General features: G+C 44.9%; 1 protein-coding gene across 4 annotated transcripts in view; it reads right to left on the reverse strand.

Moving 5' to 3' along the window:
- TICRR (TOPBP1 interacting checkpoint and replication regulator) overlaps positions 1-21,013 on the reverse strand; it is a 1,117,313-nt gene that overhangs the window by 773,408 nt on the left and 322,892 nt on the right. For all 4 annotated transcript variants that reach the window (XM_069624305.1, XM_069624303.1, XM_069624304.1 and 1 more), the window contains exon 7: positions 18,647-18,853. In XM_069624305.1, the coding sequence (XP_069480406.1) occupies positions 18,647-18,853 (207 nt within the window). The remainder of the gene's footprint in view (positions 1-18,646; positions 18,854-21,013) is intronic.

Raw genomic sequence — 21,013 nt, forward strand, 5'->3', positions numbered from 1 at the left:
GTTTAAAGTTATTTGTACATGAAAATAATGGATGTGCTTTGGCTGTTTTGAATCAGGAACAAGGAGGGAGAAATAGACCATGCAGTTACTTCTCTTCCATGTTGGATCCTGTTGCATGTGCTTTGCCGCGCTGCTTACGAGCTGTTGCTAGCCGCTGCGTCAGTAAAACAAACCGAGGGGATGGTTTTATGGTTTTAGGTCACATTTTAACCGTCATGGTAACCCACTCAGTGGACGTTCTTTTAAATAGAACGCAGACGCAACACCTCACATCGGCCAGATTAACAAGGTATGAAATAGTTCTATTTGCACCACATATCCAAATTATGAGGTGTTGCGCTTTAAATCCGGCCTAGTTAATGCCCCTCACAATGACAAAGGGGGTGAAAAACAATTCCCCCATGATTGTTTAATGGTTACTGAACAAGAAACAAAAAAAAAAGAATTGACCAAATTGATACCCCACAGAAAGAGCCAGATGGAGAACTGTTTTGTGACGGTTTTGTTTTAGATTACCAGATGGCACATCAACTGCTGCTTTTGGCATCACTACACTGAAAAGTAGTGTAGAAAGCAAAAGAATTCCATATAACTCAGCATAAGCTGCAGAGATAATAGCGTTAACAAGAGCATGTGAAATTTCTGCAAACCTCAATGTAAACATATACACCGACAGTCAGTATGCCTTTGGGGTGGTACACAATTTTGGTCGATTATGGGCTGAAAGAGGTTTCCCGACATCACATGGAACCAATATCCAACATGGCACTTTGATAGTGAGACTGTTAGCACTTGCGCTTCCCCAAGCGATTAGCAATAATGAAATGTGAAGCACATAAAAAAGTAACATGTAATGTTGGAAAGGAAAACACATTTGCAGACAGAATTGCGAAACAAACTGCCACTGATTTACACACAAAAATGTATGTTGAAAAAAATAGAAATACCCTGCATGATACAGAATGGAATTGCCACAGTTAAGGAAATGCAGGCAGAAGCTACTGTAGATGAAATAAACTGGTCTGAGGGTCCAGCAGAATTAGATTCTGAAGGCCGTTGGGTAGACAAACAAAACAGATGGATGTTGCCAAACACCTATGTGATGGGTATGGTCACAATGGCCCACAGTCCGACACACATGTGCTAGGAAAATTATTCAACATTTGGATTCTGTATGGCAGAATCCACACATTAGAAAAACTGCTGAAAGAGTGGTTCAGAATTGTATGACTTGTTAACATAACATTGGAAAGGGAACAGTGACGCCAGTAGGATGTTTTTGGCCCACCGTCTATGCCGCTTGAAGTCATCCATTTTGATTTCATAGAAATGGAGAGATGCCCAAACCAAGTATGTCCTCGTGGTGGTCTGCGCATTCAGTAAATGGGTAGAGGCCTATCCCCTGAAAGATTGAACAGCTATGTCCACAGCTAAAGTCATGCTAAAAGAATACTTTTCCCGTTTCGGGCTATCCCGAGTCATATGGTCAGATAACGGCCTGCACTTTATTGCGTCTGATATTGCCAATTTGTGCAGGTCTACAAATTGATAAATGATTCCATGCGCCCAGTACCCGAGAGTGCCGGTTTGGTAGAACGTCAGACCGGTATCTTGAAAATAAAATAAGTAAAATCGGTGTGGGGAGCAATTTGAAATAGCCCGATGCATTCCAACTAGCTTTGCAAGAGAACAGCTGTACAGGCGAGGACTGGTCTCTCTCCTTACGAAATTGTGATGGGAGACCAGCGAATGTCTGGAATGCTCCTAAGCCGAAACGGTTGAGGGATATAGAGTACCCATTACTTATTAATTACTGTAAACAGTTGACTCAAAACTTACGTTTGATTCATCAGCAGGTGCAGGACGCTCTTCCTGTCAAATATACCGGTCCAGGACATTGTCTGCAGCCTGGAGACTGGACGTTAATCAAGTATTTTGAAAGAAAGTTTTCACTCGCACCACGCTGGAAGGGGCCTTTCCAGGTGCTACTGGCTACGCAGACTGCAGTCCGAGTGGATGGCTGCAAGCACTGGATCCATGCACCGCACACGAAAAAAAAAGAGTCCCGTTTTTCTTTGCCACATGAGAAAGAGCTTGATCCTGACGTCAAAAGAAAGACAGCTGCACTTGATCACAAAGATATAATCGGCAGATCTCTGCCAGAAGTGCTTCCTAAGCCCACGAAAGGGCCTGGGGAGATTGCAACTAAGATCGAAAGGCCAAAGGTGCCTCAACCTTGTCCGACCGCTGCCTCATCATCATCCTGCATTACATCGCAAACTGGCACTGATCGTGCATCTGGAAATGAGAGTACATTGTTAATCAATCATATTGTACCTGGAGCTTTGAGGTACAATCTACATTTACAAAATTGGAGGTGATCAGCTTTTTGTTTTGCCTTTGTTCCCAGCATGGATGAAGTGGGAACAGAGGCCCAGGGAAAAGGAGCTTATGAGCTGTATCAAGCTGCATCAAATTGAAAGCTCTGACACGCGGTTTCCCGGTGCTTCCATCGAAAAGTGAAGGACCATTGCAACCTAGCACGGACAAGAGGGGGCTTCTGGTACCAACACTATCAAATTGATACTTGCTCCTGCCTTTTTGGAGATCTGTGCAAAGTTACATCAGCTTGCTGTCATTTGTTAAGTAGGCTCGCCTGTACTGGACTGAACGCTTTGCTGCCAGCGTGTGTTGCAGTGGAGAACTTTCCCCAACGGACACTGAAAACTTTTCCTGAAATAAACATTGAAGACAATGCCTATATTTGCTCCTTCGCTCTCCTGCACCAATGCTGTTGATATACAAATGGAGACTAAGCCTGCTCCTAGAAAGACTTGGTTCGGAAAGAATATGCTAATGATTATGATACCACTTTGCATTTTGATTACACTGGTCCCAATATTTTGGTATCTAGAAACTGTGCATCCTTTAAACTCTCGACTGCTACCAATGCTCCTACTATGAGCAGCCCAGTACATGTGCTCTCTTATAATCTTCCCCACCAAGTAGTGAAACATAGAAAAGGATATGACAAAACATTGCTACTGATTAGGAATATAACCCATGCCATCTTGAATAGGTCCAATTGTTGGGTCTGTTCCCAATAACACCAGCAAGGTGAAAGAGGAATGGGTTGGTATGTACATTCTTTGCCACTTAATACCACCTGTTATGCATCATTAAGAGCGCTATTTTTCAGAAAATGGAATGATACTGTTACTGGTCAGTTTGATGGAACAAATGAATTTGAAAGATTAGTATTGGGACCATTGGGTTGTTCCGTATTTACAAGCAGAAACAAAAACACGGTAACAATGAGTCCAGTAGATAGGCTCTCTAGGCCTTACAAGTCCCTAATCCCTTTTAAAATGGCACCAGTAGGAAACAAAGATGCTGTTCCTCCCTCCTATACTATTAATCCCAGTCCACGTTCTGTCCCATTTTGCTTACGGAAAAAGGGTTCCTATCCAGTGGGAATGTTTACTAGATGCATGCATATTGCTGTACTTGAGCAAGAAGAGAAACCATTATATATAGGAGGTTCTGTCTATTTTGTACGTGGAAATCAGGCCTATCCATCCATGGTTACCTAGAAATTGTGAAGGGACATGTTATTTAGGTATACTTTTACCTAGTGTATTTCTTTCCAAAACTTCTGAAATATCAAAACTTTCTAGATCTCGGCCACAACGAGATGATACTGCAGGACAGATTGTAGGGGATATAGCAAAATCATTTATTCATTTTTGGGGACAAGCAATAAACTCATGGAATACAAGGAACCTGTCCAGAGTGTTAGAAAAAAACTATAAATGAAACTACAGATATACTCTATGACGACACTGGAACAAAAAGCAATCAGATTAATTGCACTTCAAAATAGAATGGTACTTGATATCATTTTGGCTCATCGTGGAGGGTTATGCAAATTGGTGGGGTCAGCGTGCTGTATATTTGTAAGTGATTTCTCCCCCACAATATTTGAAGCAATCAAGAAATTGCATGTCCTAAGTTCTGAAATTCATGTTCCTATAGGTGGTTGGAATCTAAATATAAGTTCATGGTTTTGGGAACACCTGCGATCATGGGGATGGAAACTAATTGCAATTTTGGTTATGATATTTGGAATCTTCATGTTGCATGCAATGCCTGCCAGTCCCATGCTCCCAAATAACAAATGAGGGTGTACATGCGATCAAAACGAAACCTCCTCGCATGCTAAGTGAAGGTGCACAATTTTAGGCAGAATCCTGTGCAGTTTCCTTGGGGAACACTGCAAAAAGATTAAGACTACAGGAGCAGCAGTAAACCCGATTGGTAGCAGTCTGCACCACCCAGATTTACCTGGTAGCTGTGGCTGAGAAGTCAGACTTCTCTCAAGTAGAGTAGGGCAGTATGCAGAGTATACACAATAGGGCCAAAATACAGTAGAGCAAACAAACACTGACCAGAGCTTTGTATAAAAAGTATATAGTTATTTATTTAAAACACACTTTAGGTAATACACACTAGCACTCTCAATGAAAGGTAATCTAAAACACAGTCAGGTAGGTATATACACCTCCCTTGATAACTACCAGACAAGTCAGGGTTAAAGCACAACTATTTGTGAAGACAGAAGTGAGCGCTTAACCTAGATGGCACTCCAATAGATTAGGTTAAAAAGGGAGAGAAAAGGCAGAGCATAAAATAAAACAGTTCCCAACACTTAAGAGTTCAGAGCAAGGGGAGAAAGGCAGGTTATACTGTAGAGCCAAAGTTCATAGGCCAGGCCCACTTTAAATGGAGCAAGCAAAATGTGCCCAGGATGACACAGTTTAAAGTGCACTGAAAGTCTTTGCAGTGTGTTCAAAGAGGTTGGGGTGATTCAAAAGATATAGTTAGACATCTGCAGCCAACCCAGTATAGAAGCCAAGGATTTAAGGGTCACCTTTAGCAATCTGTAGAAAGGGAGGCCAGGCAGGACAGTACCTTAAAGAGAAAGGAAGCTCCAGCAGGGGCAGTTCCTGGCTGTGGTTGCAGTTCGTTGTTCCGACCAGGGGAAGAGGGGATCTCGTCAAGGAGGAAACTGAGCCGTTGCACGGCACAGGGATGAAACCAGCCGCGGAGTTCCCGATTGAAGGTGTGGTCCTTTTATTCGTGGTCAAAAGTGGTGAGCTTGTCTATCCAGCCGCCGGGGTGCTTGACCGTCTTTGAAAGGAAAAAAGGGTGAACTGGTTGGTCCCACCAGCTCAGAGGAAGAAGACTCGTCCAGCAGAAGATCTTCTCTTGTCGTAAGGAAAGTGGTGAGGTAGCTGCAGCAGGGCTTCACCAGTGGTGTCGTTGCAGATGGCTCAGCTTCGTTCCTCTTCGGATTCTTAGGTCCTGTGGCGACTTCTGAAGTTCCAGTCCCAAAGGCCCTGCTTTTATGCAGAAAAAACCCTATTCACCAGCCTAGCTGTCAATCACACATGCTAAGTGGTGAGCCGGGCGGCTCAACACTGGGCCAATCAGAATAGAGTGTGACTTGGGTTGCTAAGGCAACGCAGTCCAGGGTGCCAATTCCCCCTCCACCCTTTCTGTGGAACCCAGACAGAGTGGCACCACTTGGAGGGCTTCTGTGGAGAAGCCCGCCAAAATAGTGGAACAAAGGGCTCGACCTGGGTCAGAGTTACAGAGACTGACACAAATGCCATTTTAGAATCGAGTTCTGGCAAAAAGACCCAACCGGTGATTTAATATTAAATAAATAAACCGGTGGCATCTTTAACATTGCACCAAAAAGTGGTGCGTTTAAAATGAATGGGAAAATCCCATAGAGAATATTCCAGTGGAATATTTCGCGTGGTAACGACTGCCACCAGCCAGAAACTCGACGAGGGGGGACGGGACAGTGCCCCCTCAAAAACAGACCCAGGGGCAATCGAATTACCCCTTACCAGTACTTCTACAATATGATGGTTTGTACTGGTTCGGTTCACAATTTTGGACTAGTAAAGCCAATGGTGCCTTTACATGCCCTGGGAGACACTAGTCAGTCCCAGGGTATGGAGTCTATGTTTGAGGGTCACTGTCGCACCCCTGTGGTACTGCACTGAGGGTGCTGTGTACCACACATACAGAAAAACAGATGATACCCTATGGAGTAAAAATGAACGCCATAGCCCATAAGCACATAAGTCAAAGTCATACCTCGAATCATGCTTAAGAGTGGGAGCAAAAGAGTCTCACTCTTAGCAGGAGAAAAAAACAAACCCCAAAAATTCAGCAAGCTGCTGGGGGACTCACTAGGTTTGGGAAATTAGCCTTATAAGAGAATTCTCCCTAACACACAACACGAAAATGAAATTAAAGAATTTAGGTCAATTAATATTTCCGATGACGATTACAGCAGTAAGGGTAGTTCGGAATCGGACACGTGGTCCGATGAAGACGCGATGCATGGATGATGGTCTTGGCTTACGGCCTAAAGGAGGGTTTGTTAGACCAGAAACTACCCTATAGTATGTATAGTATGTTGGCAAGAAACCAATCGCATCATGTGACAAACATCGCAATCCTAGAATCATCAATGTAACCAGAGGGAGTCCATTTTTTGAAAAGTCGGCCATTTGCTTTTTTCTTTTCTGTCAAAACGCTTTGCAAATGTATTCTATGCTTCGAACTCGCACACAGTGCGAGGCCACGGCCTAAATGCTGAAATACTAACAGACAGGAATGTCAAACCTTGCAGAAATGCATTGTTTTTCTCTCTCACTAAATCCTTGAAGTCGAGTAGAAGCCGCATCTAATCAGTAGTCCAGGTGCCGGCTTGTCTTGCAAACGCTGTAGTAAAAGGTAGTTAAACCATGAATCATTCCCCTAGCGGTGCTCCTTCGCGAAGAGTGGTATTTTCTGTTTCAGAACTGTCTGACCCCCTAGTTCATGAACCGAGTCACAGAGATAACGTATTAAGGAATGTTTCACTTCTAAGAACATGAAATCTTTGCCGAGCTAACAGCTCCATGTTCCCCATAACTGAAAGCTGTATCTGCTGCCATTGCTAGAATAACTGTTTAGACTGAATGAAGAATTGTCATAACGTGTCATAATTGTCATGATTGTCAATCACTGAACCCTAGCCTGTTAGGCAGAATCCTGTGCAGTTCCCTTAAGTAGCACTACAGAAGATTAAGACTACAGGTATATGCAATAAATCTCCTTTGGTATCAGTCCATTCCACAAAGATTTAGTTGGTAGCTGTGGCTAAGCAGTCAGACTTATCTCAAAAGGGAGATGAGCAGTATTCAGGGTTTACACAATAGGACTACACTACTATGGAACAAGGAAACACTGACCAAAGCTTTGTATCAAACAAAATATATATATTTTACACACTCTCGATGTTCACACACAAATTGCTAATATTAAAGTAAGTTTACAACAGTCAGGAAAAGTATACACAACTCCCTATTTAAATAGTAGAGAAGTTTGAGCAAGAGTGAAAACTGAGCAAAACGGCACAGTGTTTAACTAAGCAGAAATGGCACTAATAATTTCTTCAGAGGGAGGGAAAGAACAAGTTATACAGTTTTAGCCTCTTAAACAAACCAGCAACACTTTCCAAATGAATTGTGAACAAGTTAAGCAAGGCAACACTTTAGCATCAACAGTACTGTGGTGAAAACCGAGCAAAATGGCACTTCAGCAATATATAAAGGGGTCGGACACAGTACCTTATTCAAAGTGAAGAAGAGCTGGTGCTACGGCAGTTCCTGGTAGTTCCTGCAGACTCACGGTTCCTGTGGCTTCAGTCGTGGAGACAAGAAGGACTACGTCTGGAGCGATCTGCACTACCCAGGGATGAAGCCAGCAGCAGAAAAAGCAACAGTGAATAAAAGGTGCGCTCCTTTAAAACAGAAGAGGCTCTACAGGTGGCTATCCGGACCACTACAGCAGTGTGCAGCAATTTCGACCATGAAGAGGATCCTCTGGCTTTGGAAGATGAACTGGTTGATCCCACCAAGCTCAAGGGAAGACGACTCCGGACTGGATCTTCTCTGGTCGTTGAAGGGTAGATGGCTCAGGACTGCAGCAGGGCTTCACCGGGGCTCTGTAGTTGCAGCAGCCGTCGTCTTCTCAGCTTCTGTTCGGTTCCTTGCAGTTCCAGTGGCGACTGACTTCCAGCCCAAGAGTCCCGCCTTTTATGCGAAAACCCCCATTCACACAGCCTCGCTGTCAATCACACAGGGGGGTTGTCTGGCCCGGACAAGCACCTTAGCCAATCATGCCAAAGTGTGACTTGGGTTTCCAAGGATACCCTGTGCAGGGAATGACTACACCCCTCCCTCACATACAGCCCACCTAGACACCCAGGCGCCAAGAGCAGTGTTTCTTAGAAGAAGCCCGCCAAAAGACGGTTAACAAAAGGAGGCAAACCTGGTTTGCCGCGCAAAGTAAAACACAAGAAGGTTTTTAACAAAAAGAAATGGCGAATAAACCCGATATGAACCAAAAGAAAGTATTTGGTCAAGCAGGTTTATGTTTCAGGCTACTATGATAGCCTGGAACAGTACCACGTTTATATAATATAATCGCGGTAGAAAGGTTAGGGTAGATACCACTGCCACCAGCCAAGTCTGAATGTTAAAAGAGCAAAACAAAGCTCAGAGGCACAGACAAAAAGGGATAGGAGTTAACCCTTTCCAGTACTCCATGTGAGATGGGGTGTACTGGGTCTGTAGTTTTAAATGACTATGTAAAGTAAATGGCAACTTTACCTGTTTTCTGGGGGACAGTAGTCAGCCCCAGAAAATGGAGTCAGCGGGAAGTCCCAAAGACAACTCTGTGTCACTGCACTGAAGATGCTGTGTAACACAAAAAGTGGGGTTAATGGAGTGGTGCCCTCCAGAGCCCACTATTACACAAACAGTAAAAATACACATGGCAAAACACGCAAGAGTGGGAAAAAGGCTCACACTCTTACCAAGTGGAAAAAATAAACTCCAGAAATCCAGCAAAGCTGCTGGGGGACTCACTAGGTGAGGGAAATTAGACATAGAATGAGAATTCTCCCCAACAATCACCCCCCACACTGACTAAGGGACAGGAGGATTTAATCCACTCCTGGATCGATCTCATACCTCTAGTCTGTTGTAAACATCCTAAAGAGACCATCAGCATTTTGGTGGCGACTTCCTGCTCTGTGCTCAATGGAAAAATCAAACCCTTGCAGGCAGATTGACGATCTGAATAGTTTGAGGTTTTCCCCTTTCATTTGCATCAGCCATCTCAAGGGTTGGTGGTCAGTCTGAATAATGAAGGTAGATCCATACAAGTATGGTCTAAACCTCTTCAGTGCCCACACAATAGCAAAGCATTTGCGTTCTATTGTTGCCCACCTTGTCTCAGGATCCTTTAACTTCCTGCTGATGAAACAAATGGGGTATTCCCTACCATTCTCATTCAGTTGACCAAGGACTGCACCTATACCTACATTCGAAGCATCTGTTTGTACAATTAAGAGTTGGTAATAGTCAGGAGCTCTTAAAACTGGTGCTTGACAAAGGGCTTTCTTCAAGCCTTCAGAAGCTTGATTGCACTCCTCATTCCACTTGACCCTTTTAGGAAATTTGGGAGAGATGACATTCAAAGGAGAAGCTATGGTCCCATAGTTCTCTATGAAGTTCCTGTAATACACGGTGAGACCTAGGAAGGCTCTCACTAGGGTTTGAGTAGTAGGGGTGGCCCTGTTTTGTACAGCTTATACTTTGCTAGGCAATGGCCTTATTTCACCTCCTCCTACCTCATGTCCAAGGTAGACCACAGTGCTCTGACCAATTTGACATTTACTTGACTTTATGGTCAGATGGGCCTGTTCAAGAGCCTGCAAAACATATCCTAGGTGATCAATAATTTCGTTCCATGTAGGGCAGAACACTGCAATGTCATCCAAGTATGCCATGCAGAAGTCCTCCATCCCATTCAGAACTTGATTGACCATCCTCTGAAATGTAGCAGGTGCATTCTTTAATCCATAAGGCATTACCTTAAATTGGTAGAGGCCAGCTGGGGTGGAGAATGCAGTTCTCCTTGGCATGGTCTGTCAGGGCTATTTGCCAATAGCCTGACGTTAGGTCAAATGTGCGGAGGTACTTGACTGCACCAGGTTTGTCCACCAGCTCATCTGTCCTAGGTAAAGGATGGGCATCAGTCTTAGTGGCTGCATTTAGAGCTCTATAGTCCATGCAGATCCTTGGATCCTGCCTTTGGTACAAGCACAACTGGGCTAGACCAGGGACTAGTAGAGGGCTCTATAACCCCAAGATCAAGCCTCTTGTTGACCTCATTCCTTATATGGGTTCTTATATTGTCTGACATTCTGTACCCCCTGCTTTTCACAGGCAAACAGTCACCAGTGAGTTTATCATGCTGGTCCCAAGGGGTCAAGCCTGGTGAAAGTGAGAACAGAGAGGCAAACTGATTTAACAGTAATTTGCACTCATCCTGCTGGTCAGATGTTAGACTGGAAGAGAGATTAACTGCTTCCACTTGCTCATCTAAAGGTAAGCCTCTGAGGTGGTCAGGCAGAGGTTCACTCTACTACTCCCCCTGAGCTGAAGCTAGGAGCAATGATCCCATGTCAGGTCTAGATACATAAGCCTTTAAACGGTTGGTGTGAAAGACTCTAGGAGCCTCCTTAGGATTGCCTAGGTCCACCAGATTGTTCACCTCTCCATGTTTACCAACAACTTTGAAGGGTCCTATCCACTTGTCCTGTAAGGCCCTCTGCCATGTAGGCACCATAACAAGAACAAGCTGGTCTTGAGCGAACTCAACCATGTTAGCCTTCTGGTCAGCCAATGCATGACCAGAGCTTGACCAGCTTTCAAGTTATCATTTGCTTCTGCCATCATGTGCGACATTCTCCTCTGGAGACGTATCACAGTCAGTCACTCTGACTGGCTGGGGGGAAGGAGCACTCTCCAACCCCCTCCTTAATGAGGGCCAATGGACCTCCGACTGGATGGCCATAGGGAAGTTCAAAGGGACTGTAACCTACTCCCTCCTGAGGGACTTCTCTGTATGCAAAGAGAAGCATTGGCAGTAGAAGGTCCCACTTTCTTTTAAGGGGTTCTTCTAAAGCACCCATCATGCTTTTCATAGTTCTGGTCTGTTAAACCTCTCTACCAATCCATTGGTTTGGGGATGGTAGGCAGTAGAGAACGTGTAGTTGACTCCACAGGTTTTCCACATGGCTTGCATGTAGTGGGACATAAACTTGTCAGATATCACCTCCTTAGGAAAACCTACTATGGTAAAAATACCAAGTAGGGCCTAAGCCACAGCCTGAGCCGTAACAGTCCTCATAGGTATTGCTTCAGGATACCTAGTAGTGTGGTCTACTACAACCAGGATAAACCTTTTACCTGAAGATGTGAGAGGATCAAGAGGACCAACAATGTCAATCCGGACCTGCTCAAAAGGAACTTCTACCACTGGGAGAGGCACCAAGGGTGCCACATTCTTGGCTCCACTCTTGCCAGAGGTTTAGCCAGTGTGACAGCTCCTATAGAATGTGTCTAGTGTTGAACCCATTTTAGGCCAGTAGAAGTAGAGAGAGCGCCTTTCCTTGGTCTTCTTGAAACTTAAGTGACCAGCCAAAGGTATCTCGTGGGCTAACTGTAGGAACTGGAGTCGGTTCACTAGAGGTACTACAAGTCTTTTGCAGTCTCCAGGGGTTGACTCAGTCGGTTCACTGTAGAAGAGGCCATCTTCCCAGTGCAACCTATACTTTCCAGGCTCAGTCCCATTGAGCTGAGAAGCTGCCTGTAGGTGAAGACATTCAAGAGTAAGACACTCCCTTTGTCCTCTGCTTAAGTCTTCCCTGTTGGGTCCACCTTCTGCCAGTAAAGACTGCAGCTCAGGATGTTCAACAGGGTCAAGATCTCCAACCAGAGTAACATCTTCTCGATCCGATTCCTTAGTATCTAGTTGAACCATACAGGGTTGAACCTCACACTCAGGCTCAGCTGGTGGAAGAGTCACAGGTGTGACTTTGGACAGTCTTGAAGATGTCCTTCTGGGCACAGGGGTGCTTGCTGGTTTATTGCTGGCAGACCTGGGTTTCCCCCTTTGTTTCTTTCTGTCCTGCAATAGCAGTAAATCCGTCCCGTGGACTTGGGGTGACAGTCACCTCTATCAAGTCCCCAGGAGAGCCTCAAGGTTCTCTCCCTAGCAGAACTTGTGAGCTCCTGCTTCCTTTTGTTGGGAGGCCTGGGGGTACTAGACAACTCCAAGAGTTTTAAGGTCATTACCCAACAGGACTCTCCCAGGTATGTTTATTTTGCACACTTACAGGTATTCTGACAGTAATGTCATTGCACTGGATGAGAGCTGGTAACTGGGGATCCATTTGCACAGGGCCTCCAGCTAACTTGGTTAGGTGTTTGAGTGCCTTACCAACATCCTCCACTATGAAAAAACATTCATCAACCACAGTTATGCTGGCTCCAGTGTCTGATGGCAGGGGTTTCCTGACCATCCAAAAGAACACTATCTTTATAATACTCTTTAGTATTACCCGAGATTGAGTTATAGGCATCTAAGTTCTGTTGTTCCCAAGGACACTAAATAAACATTAGCTGAGACTCTCATGGGCTCATAAGCTAGTAACTGAAGGTTTCCACTGGCTATAGGTAATTCATCCACCTGGGAGAAGGCTAAGGAGACGGTGTGGACCCCTGAAGGTTTACCCTTACATCTGGGATCCCCTTTCATGTGGTCAGTTGACCCACAAGCAAAGCATTTTCCAAATGCTTTAATGAATGGGGGTTTGTTCTGACCTCCATCTGGTTTGGGACCAGATGGTACATTAGCCTGATTCGGTTTCCCTTGTGGCTTACCCGGGTTATGTTTGGGGCCCCCTTTTGGATTGGAATTATTGGAATTCTCTTTAGTGTCTTTGACTGCTTTCCCTCATCCTTCTTCTGAGTTGACCCAGAATCCTTGTGAGTAGCCCTGTTGGCAACCCACAAGTCAGCAGCCTTCCCTAACTTCTTAAGATTCATCTCCTTTGAATCAGTCAAGTGCTGTCTAAGCTCAGGAGAGCAGGCATGATAGATTGACTCCAACATCACAAGATTCCTCAAACCTTCCTAAGAGTTCACTTTGTAACCTTTAACCCAACCATCTAAGTTTTTCAAACATTCATACACCAAAGTAGTCCAAGGGGTACCATCATGTTTGAGGGTCCTAAACCTCTTAAGGTACTGGGAAGGGGTCTTCCCAAATCTAGCTATCAAAGCTAGCTTCATACACTCAATCCTGCATATACTCCTCCCCCAACTCCATTACAGCATCACTTGCAACAGGGGGAAGCCTAGAGAAAAGCGTAGGAATCAACTGATTCCCTGAGATACCCTGAATCCCATGATTGTATTTAAACATTGCTACCCAATCCAAAACATCAAGTTTAGTCTCATACATACCAATCATTTCCTTTGGCAAACAGGGTCTCTTAGGGCTGGAAGACCTAGAAGACTCTGGGAGAAGCAGCATTTTCCAAAGACAATTTCTTCATTTCTAGAGCATGAGCCATCTCCGTTTCTCTGAGCCTTATTTCTTGATGTTTCATGGCAATTTGTGCATCAATACATTTCACTTCTAATTCAAGTCTCATTTTCTCGAGTGCAATAAACTCAGGAGTGAGTTTAGGACCTGTGGGGGTCCCTGTGGACAGAGGTTGTGCTTTCTGTGCAGGCAAGGGAGTCGTAGAGTTTCCTAGCAAGGACTCATCTACTTCTATTCCAACACTATCAGAATCAGAAACATCAGTATCCACATTTGCTGGAGGGATAGGCCCTTCTGACCCACTCTCCAGACTTTTTTCCCCCATTAATTTAGCAACCAGTTCAGATTTATTTCCTTTACCAGAAAGGCTCCTCTCTCTACACATGGTTCTCAGAACCTCAGCAGTATAGTTTAAGAGACTCATCACTGTAGTTTTCCATATTTTACATGATTTTTCAGTTAACAGAATGAGTGATGTTTAGCCTTGTGGTTAGTTGACCAAGGTAATAGCAGCACTCCAAGTGTAATCTCTAAACTTAAAAATCCTCACCGCTGTACACCTGTTAGGTAGAATCCTGTGCAGTGCCCTTAGGCACACAATTAAGACTACAAGTGGTAATACAAGCTCCCCTTTGGTACAAGCCTGTACTACACTGTTAAAGTGGTAGCAGTAGTGGAGCAGCCAGACTTATCTCGAGAGCAAATGAGCATTAGTAGAAATTACACAAAGGACCGGAGTTACTGTGACTCAAGCAAACACTGACTCAAGGTTTTTGGTTGAAAAGTAAAAGTACATTTATTTCTAAACCATCTGTTTGCAAAACACTTCACTTCTATTAAATTAAAACCACACATAAAATACACTACACACAACCAATTGTCTTTGTGCAAAACAACTCAAGGTAAGTAACTTATGATTTGACAGACCGGTGTTATGAAACAATAGGCATTACCGGGAATACATATGTGATCACTGTCACGCTCACCTGATTCCCACGGAGGCGCAGGTCTGGCTTCGAGTGCTGATGCTTCTTCAATGGTGAAGCGCAGGACTCTGATGATGGACAGGAAGGGCCCCTCTACTCTGGCTTTTCTGGCTCGCAGGAATATTCCCCTGTGCGTGAAAAGGGAGTATTACCTACTGACGGAATAATGCTCAAGCCTCACACTCCCTTCCAACCCTCCTCAATACCCTTCCACGATTCCCCGTGAAGTCTCACCTTAGGGTCTGGAAGGATGAGTTCTCCATCCTGCTTCTGATGCAGGGGCGCGTTGAAACCCAGTTACTTCACTGGATTGAGGTTTGATGGGAGTTCTAAATAAGCTTGACTATTCAGGTGAGGCGCTGTAAGAGTTCTGTTGCAAGTTCAAAAGTTCAAGCTTAATAATAATGTTCATTGTCTTATTGCAGCAAGCGCTAATGCTTATGTCTTTTTCCCCTTAGGGGCCGGGGTTCGGAATGCCGGAGATATGGCGTCGACCCGAAGTGTAAATTCTGGATGAGCGTTCAGGTAATGTCTTTGCATTCGCTCATTCAATGTCTGTCTTTTTTCCCCATTGGGGCCGGGGTCCGGAATGCCAGGAAGCGGCAGGACCCGAAATGAAATGGGAATGACCCAACAGGTAAGTCTTAGAAGGAAACTGAGCTTTTCCTATTTCCCTTCCTTCTCTCACCTTGTTTTCTTGTCTTTTCTCTTTAGGCTCTGGGAAGTGGGTGCAGATCCAGATGATCGCTGCTGAAGATGGAGGCGCCCAGGAAAGGCGAGTGAAATGCAGCGCTGCAGCGATCGAAGCGAAATGTTTTTAAAATGATGTCTTCCCTTTTAGGATCGTCGGTGTGATGTCCCCGTGATGCAGCTTTAGCAGGTAAGGTCTTCTTTCTCTCCAATTCTCTCTTATCTCCCTTTGCAGGCAACCCAGGATGCTGACAGGCGTGGCTGAAGTCCAGATGCAGGAGCTGACACGGTGAGCGGCCAGCTGCGAGGAGCAGAACAACGCGAAGCGCGAGTTGCTGATCGGGCGTGGTTTAAATAGCTTTGGAAGAAGTCCCAGGCATGTATCCTTCCACCGATCAGGTATGTATCCTTCCCCGACCACACCTAGGTGGAAAGTAGTCCCACAGGTAAAGTAGTTCCATTCAGGCCTCAAGAGGGCCTGGATGTAGCAGCATGGTCTGCATCAGGTAAGTGCACATTAAAACACTTGAACACATGTCTAGCTTTATGAGCCTGGCGCCTAAGGCGCCAGGACAGGGGTCCAACATGAGGCTGGCGCCTAAGGCGCCAGGACTGTGTCCAAAGGGCCCCAGCTTGGGCCCGCTGGCACTTCCCTGGGGGGAATGATGCCTGCCTCCGGGGTTGCTGGGTCGGACCCGGCTCCTTGGAGGTAGGCATCATGACAATCATTTTTTGACAGCAATGACATTTCAGTCTTACTAAAGATACGCGTATTGGCGGGAAGAAATGTTACCGGAGTTAAAACACACTTTGCACCTGAGTTAACAAAAGAGAGTTGGGGGCAAAAATCATAGGCAATACTTGTCAAGGCAGACAGAATCAGATAACACTTTCTGAAAAGATAAAAGTGAATAGGCCTGTGACAGTGTCAAGTGGAACCGGGTTCCTGTTGTAGAGGATCACAGTCAGATAGTTCACGATTGAAGATTTGCCAGGAGTACTCGGATATTGTCAACAGAGGAAGCAAAAGTTATAAGAGGGAAGGAAAACAAGGGCAAGCCTTGGATGAGGAGAAAAGGGTTCACCTTAGTTCCTCGAAGCTGGACACTACCATATTCTTTGAAGAAGCTGGTGCTACGGCAGTTGTTCCTGGTAGTTTCCTGCAGACTCACGGTTCCTGGAGCTTCAGTCCTGGAGACAAGGACGACGTCTGGAGTGATCTGCACTACCCAGGGATGAGGCCAGCAGCAGCAACAGTGAATAAAAGGTGCGCTCCTTTAAAACAGGAGAGGCTCTACAGATGGCTATCAGGACCACTACAGCAGTGTGCAGCTATTTCGACCACGAAGAGGATCCTCTGGCTTTGGAAGATGAGCTGGTTGATCCCACCAAGATAAAGGGCAGACGATTCCGGACTGGATCTTCTCTGGTCGTTGAAGGGTAAATAGCTCAGGACTGCAGCAGGGCTTCACCGGGACTCGGTAGTTGCAGCAGCCGTCTTCTCTGCTTCTCTTTGGTTCCTTGCAGTTCCAGTAGCGACTGACTTCCAGCCCAAGAGTTCTGCCTTTTATGCCAAAATCCCCCGTTCACACAGCAGGGGGGTTGTCCGGCCCGGACAACCACCTTAGCCAATCATGCCAAAGTGTGACTTGGGTTTCCAAGGATACCGTGTGCAGGGGGTGACTACACCCCTCCCTCACATACAGCCCACCTAGACACCCAGGCGCCAAGAGGAGGGCTTCTTGGAAGAAGCCCGCCAAAAGACGGTGAACAAAGGAGGCAAACCTGGTTTGCCGCGCAAAGTAAAACACAAGGATTCTAACAAAAAGAAATGGTGAATAAACCTGACCGGAGCCAAAAGAAAGAGTATTTGGTCTAGCGGGTTTATGTTCGAGGCTACTATGATAGCCTGGAACAGTACCACGTTTATATAATATAATCGTGTAGAAAAGTTAGGGTAGATACCACTGCCACCAGCCAAGTCAGAATGTTAAAAAGAGCAAAACAAAGCTCAGAAGGGCACAGACAAAAAGGGATACGAGTTAACCCTTTCCAGTACTCCATGTAAGATGGGGTGTACTGGGTCTGCAGTTTTAAATGACTATGTAAAGTAAATGGCAACTTTACCCGTTTACTGGGGGACAGTGGTTAGCCCCAGAAAATGGAGTCAGTGGGAAGTCTTAAAGACAACCCTGTGTCACTACACTGAGGGCGCTATGTAACACCTAAAAAGTGGGGTTCATGAAGTGTTGTCCTCCAAAGCCCACTATTACACAAACAGTAAAAATACACATGGAAAAACACATGTAAGAGGGGGAAAAAGGCTCACACTCTTACCAAGAGGAAGAAAAAAACTCCAGAAATGCAGCAAAGCTGCGGGGGGACTCACTAGGTGAGGGAAATTAGCCATAGAATGAGAATTCCCCCTAAAACATGTTCTTACAAAACGCACAGCCCTCCTCCACGTGCGATTTGTCGTTGTGAAGGCAGTAGAGGCACCGAGAGTGCTCATCTTCCTTGAAGACATTCTGTAATCCGCGTCAAGGGCAGCTCCTGAACAGCTTGGATCCAGGTGTCGTGTTGCCTTTGTCCTGGGCCATGTCCACGCAGGGTCGGCCTCTAAGATCTTCCGGAATCCTCCAAGAAGCGAAAACTCGAACATTCCCCCTTGAGGGGCGCAGAAAATTCTGAAACGGGTCCCCGTTGATGGGAAGTAGAATCGGTGGAGCTTGCGGCTGTATTGACTGAAAAAATAAGAGTAAACGCTTCGAAAAATCGCAAAACGCAGTAAAAGCTCGAGAGCTATAGCACGAGGACTCCCAACACTTGAACGTGCGGTAAAAATCTGAAGATGGCTGTCAGAGGAGGGGCTTAGGTAGAGGGCAGTCATTGGCTGGGGGCAGTATGACCCAGAGACCAGTGATTGGTTACTAGTAGAAAGACTAGTCAGAAACGAAACTGATTTTTTCTTTACCGAGGATTCCCAGCCTGACAACAGGGAATATTCATGAGCATGTGAATCCATACCAGACCCCATGCTGGAGAACCGAAGGAAATATCAGCTGGATGACCAATTTTAATCTGTTATGTTCAAACAGTTGTCGCTATTTATGAAATGTGTTGACTGATCTTCTATATTTTGTCTGGGTATTATGTACTGTTACATTGCTGTTGTGGTTTATGGATTTGATCTGAATAAACTTGATTGTGATACTAAGGCACAATTCCAGGCATACAGGACATTTAATAAAATTTTTGATAAATGGAACAAGCAGATTGTCAAGATGCTATTCTGTGATCTGATTGCGAATGCAGATGTATTAGGCACATTTTGTAGGAAAGAAGAGTATTCTAAATCATAAACTACAGTGTTCCAGACAGACTGTGCATGCATAATATAAAAATTCAGGTGCACATGATCTGCATCTTCAACTACATACCAATTGAAATCCTTAACGGTTTTGCCTTTTCTTCAAGCTTATTAGAGGACCGTCTTCTTAACTGATGAGTTCCTTTCTCGAGGACTGGCTGAGAATTTTCATCTTGACCCTTCTGAGCCTTCACATTTAACCTGGCAACATTCAACATCTGTAGAGATCGAGACATGGTCTTCATCTTCTGTCTCACTGGTGTGCGAGGTACCCCTCCTTGAAAGACAGGAGAATAAATAGTGTCAGAACAACATCATGCAGATTAGACTGAAATAGTTAAGACTATAAAAGTTGCTACACAGTGCCATTCACAAAATAGGAAACAAAAGTTAGTCCAGGAGGCACATTTACTCAGAGTCCCATCCAGTTATCTAGAGTGATTGGTTTATCCTCCCAGTTAGGGAGAGGGCTGGAACATTTGAGAAAAAAAAAAATGACCTTTGGAGGCTCAGAATATGATCAATTTTAGTAGCAGTCTGGGCATCTGTACAGTGAATTCCATAGTTTTCCATAGAAAATTACTTTTGTCTCACTATAAACACAGTACCCATACATAGAAAATATGGCCAGAACAATTTCCCCTGCTGCGATTAATAAGTTACAAAGCATAGGAAAAAACATGCAAGAAGCTAAAAAAAAAAAAAAAGTAAAAATTAAAATCGCAACAGTTTCCGAGCACGTTACCAACCATGCATGGCACCCGAGCTAGAACCTAATGTAAAATGTTACCAAACCCTGGGGCATAGTGCATGTGTCCCCTTCCATAACACTGGCATAGGAAGGTGGCACTGAAAAGCCATCAACACCAGTCCTATGTATTTCATCAGTTTTACTCGTTTCGGTGACTGCAGGGATAGAAAAACCCCTTGATCCGTTCCGTCCACCCTTTCCAAACTACAAAAATCTGCACACCTACGAGACCAAACGGTGAAAAGACTATACAAAACTACAAAAACTCAGTCTGGTCAACGTACGGCTGTGCCATGCTGCTTATTCACGTGAATAAATAGTGATCACTCACTTATTAGGAAAGACACTTTCAATTAATTCCTCGAGATAGCAGCACACCACAATTAACGCCACTATAATAGCCACTGCTTCATAAGGCCATTCAGCAAGGACCCGAAATTAAAATATGCTCTCAAGTTATAACCTAAGAAGCGGCCCTGGAACGGATGAGCCAAGGATCCGCGGTTAGGAGGACTCGCTTGTCGGCATACCGCGTGTACTAGAATCCCAACAACTGCACATGCAACAAAGTGTGCCAGCTGGGAAAGCCACCGTAACTCAAGTGCAAATGCACAATGTGGACAATGACCGTACATTTGAAACAGGCTCAGGGGAAGAGATGTCCGTGCAGGATGGCCAGGTGGGAGCAATCAAAGACTTTACCCTCACAGCGACAAACATGAAGGGAACAATAAAACATTACTTCCCTAGACAAAGGCAAGGGAGCACGACTAATTTTCTCACAAACTTGCAATCAAGTCTGGTAATAGGGCAGAGAAACGATAACAGAGGTGAGGAAAACTAGCAAGCACCTCCACTACCAGACCCTCCCTCCAGGCTGATGTTATCACCGACTTCCCCCCAATACCCATGATCCTAAATCAAGCCAGAACATGTTAAGACAACTGAGAAATAACCCACCTCTTCCCAAGACTACAGACCACCAAACGGACATGGGTTCTAGTCCCCCATTAAGGGAGACGCAATCATCCCTCACGAGTGAAGCGAAACTGGTTGTTTTCAATTTTGTTTTAAATTCTCTTGTAAAAGCGTTTGAAAATATCAAAGGCAATGTACAGATACATACGGGTATCCTAATGGAAATGTCTAAAGACCTAGATCAGTTTGATTCAACAATAGTCGCCCTGAGAAACTCAATTAACACAGACTCACCAACGCTACAGGCCATTACACAAGCCATGACATTACAAAGAGAAGAGACAGTTCCTGAAAGATGCATTGAGAGATCTAAAAACGGAAGGTATTGAAGTCTAACATCTACGTGTGGATTTTCTTCAACAGAAAAAATACAAACTATGACACAGCAAATGCAATTTACAGTAACCCCGCTTGAGGATATCTCCCTTCCGCCTGTAACAACTGAATATCCCTCCACATTTGAGGATACTCCCCTCTCAGTCAATTCTAGACAAATTCTGCCGCCCGGCCCAGTTGGCGGATACTATACCGGAGAGTACATCCTCCATACCAAAGGAATCGCATATTCAAAAAAGGCCACTAGAGAAACCAGAGACTGAGGAATGGAAGGATAGCTCGCAACAAACTTCTAAGCGTAGACGAATATTGAGAAAAAAGCAGTGGACAAGAAGGGTCACCTATCCCTAAAGGGAAAAAAACCAAAAAATA

Source organism: Ambystoma mexicanum, chromosome 11 (assembly GCF_040938575.1).
Source record: "Ambystoma mexicanum isolate Mex_15411 chromosome 11, UKY_AmexF1_1, whole genome shotgun sequence".
Taxonomy (NCBI): Eukaryota; Metazoa; Chordata; class Amphibia; order Caudata; family Ambystomatidae; genus Ambystoma; species Ambystoma mexicanum.